The 12,330-nt window shown below is 37.9% G+C and overlaps 1 protein-coding gene across 4 annotated transcripts in view; it reads left to right on the top strand.

The window, feature by feature from the left end:
- VWA8 (von Willebrand factor A domain containing 8) overlaps positions 1-12,330 on the top strand; it is a 358,944-nt gene that overhangs the window by 187,007 nt on the left and 159,607 nt on the right. For all 4 annotated transcript variants that reach the window (XM_029210522.1, XM_029210521.1, XM_029210523.1 and 1 more), the window contains exon 22: positions 11,412-11,487. In XM_029210522.1, coding sequence (XP_029066355.1) covers positions 11,412-11,487 — 76 coding nt within the window. The remainder of the gene's footprint in view (positions 1-11,411; positions 11,488-12,330) is intronic.

The following is a 12,330-nucleotide window of genomic DNA, read 5'->3' as shown; positions in this document are numbered from 1 at the left end:
ACAATTTCCTACACATGAAGAGTTTCAATGAGTTTTGAACCTATTCGTTCAAAATATATATAAAGTGTGACACTGATTAGTTTGCAAAAACACTGACATCAGGAAAGATGGAAATTCCCAAGCCTAACTGTAACGAAAACCTTTGTATGTTTTGATAGATGAGATTGAAAAATGCATGTTGAGCTATAGGGACTGCAGTCAATATTGCACTTCTGTTTGGAGCTACGAGTCTTCGTGAGCTCTTTTTCAGCTATAATAAGTATTATATATATATATTAATAAGTATTATTATAGGACTGGACCTCAATTTAGGACTGGACCTGTAAATCACACAAGTAATAAAATATATTAATCACATTATTCTTTCTGAAATATCCTTCTTTAATTTTTAGTGAGAACAAAAAGGGTTTTTCTGTATTATTAACAAATAAAATTTTAAAGTGTTTTTAAGGTATTGTTTTTCATCTTTAGCTCAGTTGTCGTTTCTGTTTTGGTGTACTTTAGAATGTATCTTCTTAAAACAAAAACATTTTATTAATGGTACATTTAGAGCCACTGACCTAGAGTAGGCTCTGCTATTATACACGTCATTCTTTATCACAATCACGTGTTTCCACCTCTGTCTTCCCTGCTAGACAGTGTTCTCTCCCTAAGGGCAGGGGCATTTCTTTGAACTGCCTCCTCCAGCATGATTTCTGGAATATGGTAGATGTTTGATAAGATTTGTTAAGCAAATGAATAAATGCAATGTCTGTTCCTTCCCATCCATCTTTGAGACATCCATTTAGAGAATCCTCTCTCTGAAATGGATAGATGATTGGTCCTCCATTCCCATGAGATGAAAGTCAGACTCTTAGCACATGATATTTTAAGAAGAGTGTGCACTCCGACTCACCCCACCTATCCAGCTCTACTCCCCTCCATGCAGCTATGTTCTAGACATGCCCGGTGCTTCCCCAAACTACTCTTGTTATCTCCAAACTTCGACATGTTTTTCTATTCCTCTACCTGGAAGCACCTTCCACCCATCTCTGCCAGTTAAAATCAAATTTAATCATCAAGATCCTGTTTTCTTCCGTCAGAATTAATTGCCTTCTCCTCTGTGTACCCATTGAACTTTGTTTTAATTTCTATTATAGCCCTTATCACATTCTGATGTAAGTTATTTTTATTTTATATTTATTTATTTATTTTGGCCGTGCTGGGTGGCATGCAGGATCTTAGTTCCCTGACCAGGGATCGAACCCATGCCCCCTGCATCGGGAGCGTGGAGTCTGATGTGAGTTACATTTATCTTATATGTCTCTTGTCATGTGAGTTTCTTGAGAACAGGAGCTCTGGATTATTCATTTTATAACCCTTCATGCCTAATAATCTGCTTTACAAATTGGTAATCCATAGTATGATTTTAATACACTCATGGGTTTATTCATCCTTTATGCAAACATTTATTACATGCATAGAAGGTACAAGGCATGATGACAGGCTCTAGGTATATTAAAAAATATATATATATGTGATATTCTCTTGTCTATAGATGGTATGCCTAGTGAGGGGACAGTCATAGAAATGTTACCGAGCAAAGGCTCTCTGCCCAGTGCACATAGAAGCCAATACCAGGGTTCAAATCTGTCTCCCCAGTCTGGGGTTCAGTCAAACCTTCATGTGTTAGGTGAGGAGGGCTGGTATGCAGAATCACTGGCAGGGCACGTTCTGATTGGAGGGCTTTGGAAAGTGGCCATTTGTGGTAAGGTGTGGTAAAGGGGGCTTCAGCACTGGCTCTTCCTGGACGATGGACCCTTCGCCTCTGAAAGGGATCCCGTGTTCAGGTTCTGGTCATGTCCTGGTCCTTTGGTTCCATGGCCGGGGGAGGGGGTGGGTAGAAATTTTGGCGCTAGGTGTTACTTGAGGACAAAATTTTCTCCTCTGTGCATGCTTGGCCTGCATGACTTGCAGTTTTGTTCTGCTGTCTTTGAAAAGTAATTCAGTAACTTGTTAGAAACAGGATAGGGCCAGTTTGGGCTGGTTCTGCGGTTACCTGAACAACTGTTTCATGAGTGTAAAATGCTTTCTATGGGCCAGTAGTTCAACTGGGAGTATAGACGTGAGAAATACTTAATGCTTCAAAGAGGAGGCAGTATTTGAGTTGAGCCTTTAAGGAACGGGCCTTAACAGTTTGTCAGGCAAAGTGGGGAGAAGGGAAGAAAGAACTTCTCAGGAAAAGTGCACACAATTGGGCACAGTGCTTAAGGAATTACCAGCAACTCAGGGCAGCCTAGGGTACGTGACTGGAGTAGCTGACTGGAGTGCACCCATTTCAACAAACATTGTTGAACACCTAGTAGATGCTGCTCACTTTTCTAGCATGAGTGACTGCATCAGGAACAAAAGAGCTAAAAACCCCAGGCTTCATATTTATATTCTAGTTGCTAGTGAGAGAGAACAAGATCATTAAAATATGTAGTCTGTCCGGAGCCTGTGCTCCGCAACGGGAGAGGCCACAACAGTGAGAGGCCCGCGTACCACAAAAAAAAAAAAAAAAATGTAGTCTGTCAGATGGTAGGTGCCATGGGGAAAATAAAGCAGGGAAAGGGGGCAGAGTGAGGTGTATAATTTTCATAGGTTGACCAGGGAAGGCCTCCCTGAGAAGTTGACTTTTGAGTAGCCCTGATGGATAGTAGCCTATTTCCAGCCTTTTGCTCCTATAAACATGCCTTTTATATTTTAAGTTTTATCTGTGTATTAAGTACTCTTTTTCAGGTTTTCGAGATCCTCTGGCTAACCTTGAATAAATAGCAATAATACCTAAACTCAAGTGAGAGAACAGGACAAATGGACCACACCTTCATTTTCATCCTGAAAGAGTAGAAGAGATTTGCCCGGGAGACGGGAGAACTTTTCAAGTCCCAAGGTGACCTGAGCTGCTGCTGTCTTGAAAAGGTGCAGTAGTTGAGATGCCCAGCAGCACCAGTCAGAAAATGCTGCCCGTAATGCCTCTTCAGCCTCACGTGGGAGGCTCTCCACAGTGATTATCCTGACACAGTTCGTAACGCAGTGAAAAAAACAATTGCCATTTCATACCCACTCATTTATTTCATTTGGGGTTCAAGGAGTGTGCTAGATACCGGAAGAGAAAAAGTGGCCAGAGACTGAACTGGCTGAGCAGTGTCAGCCGTCTTCCACTCACCCCGGTGTCCTAGACAGCAGCTCTTTGTTGCTGTCTTCCTAATGATCCCTTACACGCATTTGTATGGGAACAGCTAGGTATATTATGGAATGGCATTCAAAATCTCCATCAAATTTTAAGGAAAAAACGTGAGATGGCGAAGAAACATGCTAGAGGACTGCTCTGTCCTCTGCCCTCTGATTCCTCAGAGGTGTTTGTTCCTTCTCCTCTGCCATTAAAATGACACTGGAAAATAGGCTGGGGTTGAAGTGAACTCTTTAACTTCTGTTGCTAAAAGCAGTATATATTATTATGATTCAGCAGTGTCTTCCTTTAAGAACACCTATCATAAAAACTTAGTAAAATAGGTATATTACAGAAAACTTAACGTTTATCGATTTTCTTTAAGTTAAGAGTTCTCCAAATAGAATGCTTATTTACATACTGTTTTCTATTTGACTCAAGTGGTTCAAGTGTGATAAATAAACCAGAGCACTGGGAATTGTTTCAAGTTGATGAACAACCAGAAATTAGGATAAAATAATTCATGGATTATAGTATACCGAATACTATTATGGTAATACAAAATGCAACTTACATAGTAAATTTTAAGCTGTAAGTATCGCACAGGAGGTGTATTTTGGGTTATTAACCAACAGAAGCATGCCTGACCAGTTTCATGGAGAGCTGGTGGACTTAGGTCTTCTCTGACTTAAATAGTCGAAGGCTGGGCTTCCCTGGTGGCACAGTGGTTGAGAGTCCGCCTGCCGATGCAGGGGACATGGGTTCGTTCCCCGGTCTGGGAAGATCCCACATGCCGCAGAGCGGCTGGGCCTGTGAGCCATGGCCGCTGAGCCTGCGCATCCGGAGCCTGTGCTCCGCAACGGGAGAGGGAAGAAAAGTGAGAGGCCCGCGTACCGCAAAAAAAAAAAGAAAAAAAATAGTCGAAGGCTGTTTATCATTTGTCTTAGTGATCAAAAATACTTATTTTAACTTTATTTTGAATTGCCTGTGGTAAAATATCTTTTGATATTTAATTTCATGCAAGATCCAGTTTCTGCTGTGTCAAAGGTGGCACATTATTAGTATGGTAAGATAAGTTTGCTTAAATATATTACGAATTTAAGCTCAGCAAAGGAAGGAATGTTTACTTTCACAGATACTTATCCATCTTATCTAAAGCAGTGCCCATTAATAGATGTCCAGTAAATATTTATTGAATGAATAATTATGGTATATCCTGACATGAAAGCGTATTCACTTAATTTTTGACTCTATCAAACTTTTATGTTGTTACCCAATTAACGAGACATTTAAAAATATAAATTACTAGATACTATATTTTCTTTTGTTTTTCGCGGTACGCGGGCCTCTCACTGCTGTGGCCTCTCCCGTTGCGGAGCACAGACTCTGGACGCACAGGCCCAGCGGCCATGGCTCACGGGCCCAGCCGCTCCACGGCATGTGGGATACTCCCGGACCGGGGCACGAACCTGTGTCCCCTGCATCGGCAGGCGGACTCCTAACCACTGTGCCACCAGGGAAGCCCGATACCATATTTTCTGATAAAGATTTATCCAGTGGATACAATATTCACCCGCCTCACACTCTGGTTTCTTCTGTGTGTGCATCTTTGTACACTCATTTAGTTTTGTACTTTAATCTTCATTTCATTTTATTCCTTTTCAAAAACTGATTAGAAAATGCCTTATTTAATGTCAGAGGAAAAGTTAAATAAGAGGCATGCATATTGTTTTTCTTTTTTTGTCTGGTAAAGGGGAAATGAAGTTCCTACAAAGAAATTAGGTCATTTTGAGTCCCTAAAATTTACCAAGCCAGAAAGCTAGTTTTCAGAGTAAAGACAAAAGATTCTGTGTTTAATATTCTATCTTAGTATATTTATTTTTAAAGACTAGACAACTTATAAAATGTTCAGATTTTGTTAAAGTATTTGATTATCAGCATGGCTTTGAATATTGGAGGAATTTCTTTTTTAATAAGTGTTACTATATTGCTAGGAGACGTGATAAGGAGCGTAAGTAGATTTTGAAAACTATTTTGAAAATTTTAGCTTCCATCAGATGACTGTTTTGCTGTGGCTATTTTCTACCTGCTGTTCCCAGAAGAGCCTCCCTCTGGAGAGCAAAGTGCTGCACCACAGTAGAATTCCTTCCATAAATACTATCCCCCTAAGGTCTTCCTTCCTTTTATGGTTTGTTAGCATTTTATGCATCTGGACATAGTGATGAGTGATTGACAACTAAATAAACTATTTGTCCTCCAAAACAAGTATTTTAAAAGCCGGAGTCACTTTGGCAGAAAAAATATTTTGTTTATCTTACTGAAAGGACTTTACCCTCACAGCATTCAAAGCACATATAATAATAATGTCTCTCTCACTTTTATCTTTCTTACTTTTTACTCTACTGTATTTCCTCATATGTTCTATTTTGATTCCCTCTGTAGAGATGAGTCATCTTGGGTTTCAAGAGTTTAAGTGATTGAGACTTCCCTGGCAGTTCAGTGGTTGAGACTTCACCTTCCAATGCAGGGGCTGTGGATTCGATCCTTGGTCAGGGAGCTAAGATCCCACATGCCTCACGGCCAAAAAACCAAAACATAAAACAGAAGCAATATTGTAACAAACTCAATGAAGACCTTAAAAATGGTCCACATCAAAAAAAAAAGAAAAAAGAAAGAAAATTTAAAAAAAAAAGAGCTTAAGTGATTGACCAAACTAGGAGGACTCAGATTTAGGCCAGTGCTGGTTTTCAACTAACACTGCAATAATCATAGTTAATTTTTGTCTGCCTTTTTTTGTAGTGTATGGCAACACTGCTTATATTAATGACTGTTTCTGTTTGAGGGCTCAGGGAAGTTTCTTCCCCAACATGGCAAAATAAATATGTCTTTCATAGGCAAGGTAGGAAGGGAGTGTTCAGAGAGCCCAGAATATTTGTAAACATTAATTTATTCTCACATTTAATTCTCAAATTTGTTTGCATCCTCTATGTCTAAGTACCACTCTCTCTTTTATTAATGATAATTATTATTAGTACTTCTTATCTTTATTTCATTACTTGCTTTAAAATAAGCCTTGTGGAAGTGATATTCTTGTTTATTCCATGACTTCTTCACTTGAAAATATCCTTCAACAGCACTTCTCAAGTAATGGTATGGTTGTATCTTATTTGTGAAAATTACCATTTAATTCTATTTTTATAGATGATTTTTATAATCATCCCACTTTTTAAAATATTGAGCAAATATTTGTTAAGTGCCTCCTAAGTGCCATATTCTATCTTTCCTTTCTCATGCTTGGCTTATAATAATGAGTGGACTGTTACTGTAGCCATCTCTATTTTAATGAACTACAAAGTTAGAGAAGATTTCTATTAGCTATTTAAAACTCTTGTGTGTCTTTTTTCTTCCGTCACCCTTGTGTTTAACTATAATTGTTTTTCTAAAAGACAACTAACCGGGCTTCCCTGGTGGCGCAGTGGTTGAGAGTCCGCCTGCCAATGCAGGGGATAGGGGTTCGTGCCCCGGTCCGGGAAGATCCCACATGCTGCGGAGCGGCTAGGCCCGTGAGCCATGGCCGCTGAGCCTGCGCGTCCGGAGCCCGTGCTCCGCAACGGGAGAGGCCACAACAGTAAGAGGCCCGCGTACCGCAAAAAAAAAAAAAAAAAAAAGACAACTAACCATAAACCAATTTAAATACAACTTACTAAAATATTATCCTCAAAGTAAACATTGCTATTTTGAGATCTTTTGCTCCTCAATAAATTCAAAGATATTAGCTTAATGTACCTTTATAAGCAACATTGCAAGGACAGATTGTGCTTGCTCTCCATAGGCCAATTTTCTTTCCTTAGTTTAATAAAAACCTGGTCTTTATTCAATCTAATTACTTTTTATTGCATCTGGAATCATTTAAAATTACTATTGAAACATTAATAACTCCAACTTAAAAAAAAAAACTTTAAAATCACAGAGTTAAAAGAAGACTAGAGTTTAGCACCATATTTCTTTGAGTAGCCCCTTCATTGACACAGGCTTTAATTGATGGACTGCTTTAGTTTTTAAGAGAGTAAGAAGTGAGAACAATTGGTGCTAACATAAATGTCAGCAATTAGCTGAACATTCTAATTAATTCCTCAAGCATTGCTGATAACTGTTATGTACTGGAAAGACATCCCTTTATTAAACTGTAGGCTAAGGAAATGTTACTAAGATGTGTTTTCTTCTCCTCAGTATTGTTGAAATTGTTGAGTCTATTTCAACTTTTATGAGTTTATGTTTCAAAGCTGTTACTGAGAGGAACAAATCATAATAGAATTGAAATTGTAACAAATAAAATATTCTCTTAGGGTCGTTGCTTATTTGTGTGGAGAATAAATATCTTTTGATCCAAGATGCTCCTAAATACAAAGCAATGATTTTAATCAAATATTTTCTGAAAAAGAATCATTATATTGTCTTTACGAGTCAATTCACATGCTACTTGTGACAATAGTCATCTGATCATTTACTTAGTTGAAGTTTATAATATTGTAAGATACCTTGAAAAACAAGCTTTTTTCTTGTTGTATGAAGTACTAATCAGAAGATAGTGGGTTCTTTTCTTTTCTTTTTTTTTTTTTTTTTTTTGCGGTACGCGGGCCTCTCACTGTTGTGGCCTCTCCCGTTGCGGAGCACAGGCTCCGGACGCGCAGGCTCAGCGGCCATGGCTCACGGGCCCAGCCGCTCTGCGGCATGTGGGATCTTCCCGGACCGGGGCACGAACCCGTGTCCCCTGCATCGGCAGGCGGACTCTCAACCACTGTGCCACCAGGGAAGCCCAGTGGGTTATTTTCTACCCTTATATAATAAGGGACTTACATGTAAGCCAACCCATTTTTTAAAAGTTGAATGTAATTTTACATATTTTGCTAGCCTTTGCAATCCTTTGATATATAAGACAAAGGACCAATAATAAGAATAGAACAAAGCCACTTTTTTCCTTTAAGCTCCTCTTTCTCATGGCCTACTCCACTGAAACCCATGATTCCCATTGGTATTTATCCTCATTTGTTGTCCTTTTTGGGAATCATCTGATTTACGCTTGTTCTCTCAAACCTATGGTTTTTATTTCTAACACAAAAGTCTTTTGAGAAATCTAATTTGGCAAATTGTATGCTATCAGAATTCAAGTGTTATAGAACAATTTCATTTGCCTTTTTAAAATTGGAATTCAGCTTGAATTTCCTGTTCTTAATCTGCTATGAAGCACTCTAATTCTTAGGGTAATGGCTGAATTTCCTTTCTACTGGCAATGATACAAGAGTTCCTTTTTCCATTTCGGTTCTGGGAGGTGTCATGTTGTTGCCCATTAAATATGTGACAGCTGAGGTGTGAAATTCACTATATTGCTGTAAAAAATCCGTGTGAACACGTCTCTTTCTCTTCCTCACTTACCCCCTTCTGTATTGCCAGGATATTAACAGTGAATTTAAGTGATATTTATTAAACTCTGTTCTTATTTGTTTAAAACCCTAAAAAAAATTTAGCAGACTAGAGCATAAAGTATATCCTACAGTAAATTTATGAGACCCAGGAATACAAAAAATGGATGTGTGACTATATATCATTATATTGCATAAGAAACATTTTATTCATACTAAAGTTGATAATCACCAATACATGTCACAATATATTTTCACTTTCCTTTAACATCCCTCAAGGCTTTATTTTAGATACATTTCAATTTGAAGGTTAGTGAAGGAGCGGCTGGGCCCGTGGGCCATGGCCGCTGAGCCTGCGCTTCCGGAGCCTGTGCTCCGTAACGGGAGAGGCCACGACGGTGAGAGGCCCGCGTACCGTTAAAAAAAAAAAAAAAAAAAAAAAAAAAAGAAGAATGTTGAATTCTTTATAAAATGTAGTGCTAAGCCTAGAGCAAACAGTAGATCACCAGACAGGCACCAGGCCCATGAGAGCCGGTATCATGAGGCTAGGAGCTTGGAACAGAGGTCAGGAATGGCAATAGGCCAGACCTCCAGGGAATAAATTAAAGAAACCAATCACTGTTTAGTCAACTTAGAGGGAGAAGCCTTTCAACCTAGGTGCAAAAAAAGGTAGTCTAGAAATTGTAAATGTCAATAATCGTACTGCCAACATACTTGCTCAAGCCCTGGTAAATGAGAACTCTGATGCAGAAGTTTCCTGCTACAGTAATAAGTGTAAATCCAACTCAATTTGAAATCCATGATGGATGTAGACCATCTCCCCCTCCGTCCCCTGACTAGTCAATCCCAAGTGTACGTCTCAACATGACTGTACCTTCTGATATACACTCATAAGTGAATAAGGAAGATTCCTTACCTTAGAGTCAGCCTTAGTCTAACCCAACGTTTATTAAAGTGGGTTCTGTAGTTCCAGATTCTCTGTTAAAAAAAAAGAGTTCCATGATCCAATATATTTTGAAGTCCATATACTGTATGTTGCACTTTTAACTTTTAACATTTTTGTTCATTTCATTCATGGATTCATTTATTCAACAAAGATTTATTAAATTCATCCTGTGAGTCAGACATCCACTAGATGCTGGGGACAGGATGAGGAATAAGGTAGATATGGTCTACACTCTGAAATCTTAACAGTCTGAGTAGAACGACAGATAGTAAAAATTAGCAACTACGATATAGTGTGGTAAGGACTGAAATAGGGGTGACCCAGGACTCAAAGGAAACATACAGCAAAGCCACCTAATTGGTCTAAAAAGGGTCCACAGGGGCTTTCTAAGAAGTATCATCTGTGCTAAAAACCTGAAGATCAAGTAGAAGTTACACAGGAAAGGAACTTTTAGTCACAGCAGCAGCAGTAATGATCACAACAAATAGATAAAGCTGGCATGTCATTTTACTCTTTCTATCTGCCATATATTGTGCTAGATACTTTCCCAAGCGTTCTATCAGTGATATATCTGGGTAGGTTTTATTATTTACTCAAAATCATATAGTTAATAAGTGGCAAGAACTAGAATTTGAATCCTGTATGGTCTGACTCCAAAGGGTTTTTTTCCGCTACTCCACAAAGTGCCTTTCAATGCAATTAACTGATTGTGATTAAATTTGTTTTGCTAAGGCAAAAAATGACTTGAGCGATATCTTAAGTTTGCTTTATCAGTGATCGTTATGTAGTATTTATTAGGTTTTTTTTAATAGAATCACATTTTATATTTTAATAATTGTGATAAAATTTAGCATTTGGGTAGAAGTCTCAGAAGTATATTATGGCACTGAGGTCTGAAGTTCACATTCCAAATAGTATCTTACACAGAGAAGGTACTCAAAACAACACGGTGGTAACTTCACATTTTACGTTGAATAAGCGGTAGCGTAGTTTGAAAAGATAAGTTTGAACTCTTGTAAAGAAAGATGCTACTCACATTTTGGAAGTAATTTAATTCTCTGTACGACATGATCAGGATGGCCGTAGGATTTTTTATTTTTTAGATAGAGTATATGTAGAAGGTGAAGATATGAAATCGATCTCCTTAAAAAATGTCTGCACCTACCTATAACCAACAGCCTATATACACACATTTTTGGCAAGAATATTCATAGGTGATGTGAACTTCATATCTCATCATGTGTGGAGGTGCATAACATCAAGATAACTCACTATTAGTACTTTTGAAAATCCTGATCTAAAGGAGAGTCAGGTAAATAGTAGTAGGTAGACTTAAGAAAGTAAAATGGATTGCCCTAATCCTAGCAGAAATGTTCAGAATCCCATGGTTGCTTTTGCACCTAGTGATGGCAGATTGGGCCAGAAAGTGTAATTCACAGACCTGCTATAATTGGCCACGCCAGCATGCCAGTCATCACCAAACTCACCATCAAAATTATTTTTAACGAACCTAAATATTGTATATAAAATACAAATATATTTTTTTTAATTTCTCCTTTTCACCTTCAGGGAGTTATTTTGAGGAGTGAAATGGTCACAAGGGAAATTACTGGAAGAAAAAAGAGAAGTAAAGAACCTGGATAATCTGTAAACTTGGATTAATTCCCAAACCGTTGTAATTTATATTGACATCAACAAAATACTATTGCTGACTGGAATTTCATTTGCTTTTTTATTCACCTTAGGGAAAGCTGGATGGGGGTGAAAAAAGAAATTCTCTTGTGTTATATTTTATTCGTGATCAAATGTCAGTTTGTTTCCTTACTTACTATAAAATGTGTTGGTTTAACTTTAGGGACACCACGGTCCAGACCCTTACTCTTCAGCCTTCTGTTAAAGATGGACTTATTGTGTATGAAGACTCACCTTTGGTTAGTAATACAATTATATGAATATTCTCAAATGTATTTTTTTGAATGATAATTATATTTCAGCCTTTGAGGGTGAGAAATCTCCCATTGGTTCCAATATGTTTCAGTCTTAACTGGAAAACACTCATTCTTATGTCATTAGGAGAATGGATATTTGAATGCAAATTACTGGGAAAATAACATGTTTTCTTATTCTGTTCTTCTCTCTCCAGAGTGAGAGATTTTGATATCCTCTAATGATTACTTTTCTATTCCAGAATTTTGAAAAAAGAAAGAAATTTGCTGTTTTCAGATGTACAGACTTCGAAATTAGATAATGCTTCTAGAATGTTTTAAAAAATGATTTTAATTAATAAAATATTCACCCAATGTTTTAGACAGCTGAGAAGATCATTCCTCAGCTTCTCACATAAGACGCAAAGAAATCTGGCCTGCCAGGCACACCTCTCTGTGTAGATAACTCCTCGGCAGCAATGGCACAAATAAGCCACCATGAGAACCTCTGTGGTCCAGACCCCAGCGATGGGAGTCTTTAGGACCTCCTGCCTGAATTCAATCAGATTGGACCTGCCTTTTCTGTGAACAAAGATGTGAAGGCTGGAGTTAGGAGTAGAAGCTACACGTTTTCTCTCTCTCTTTTTTTAAATTCAGCTTATTTTTACACTAAAATTAAAAAGAAAAATCCTTATTCATTTTTTAGAATATGTAATAAAATATTTGTAGTAGAGAGAATCATCTGTGTCTTGATCTATATTTCCTTAAAATTATTTGCCAAAATTATGTAATGATAAAAGTTTATGATATGGTCCATTTTATATTTCTTACTATGTAAAAAAATAATCT

Source organism: Monodon monoceros, unplaced genomic scaffold (genome assembly GCF_005190385.1).
Source record: "Monodon monoceros isolate NGI ecotype Baffin Bay Population unplaced genomic scaffold, NGI_Narwhal_1 Super_Scaffold_8, whole genome shotgun sequence".
Lineage (NCBI taxonomy): Eukaryota > Metazoa > Chordata > Mammalia > Artiodactyla > Monodontidae > Monodon > Monodon monoceros.
The sequence above is the reverse complement of the archived record's forward strand: the minus strand, read 5'-3'. Positions and strand labels throughout refer to the sequence as shown.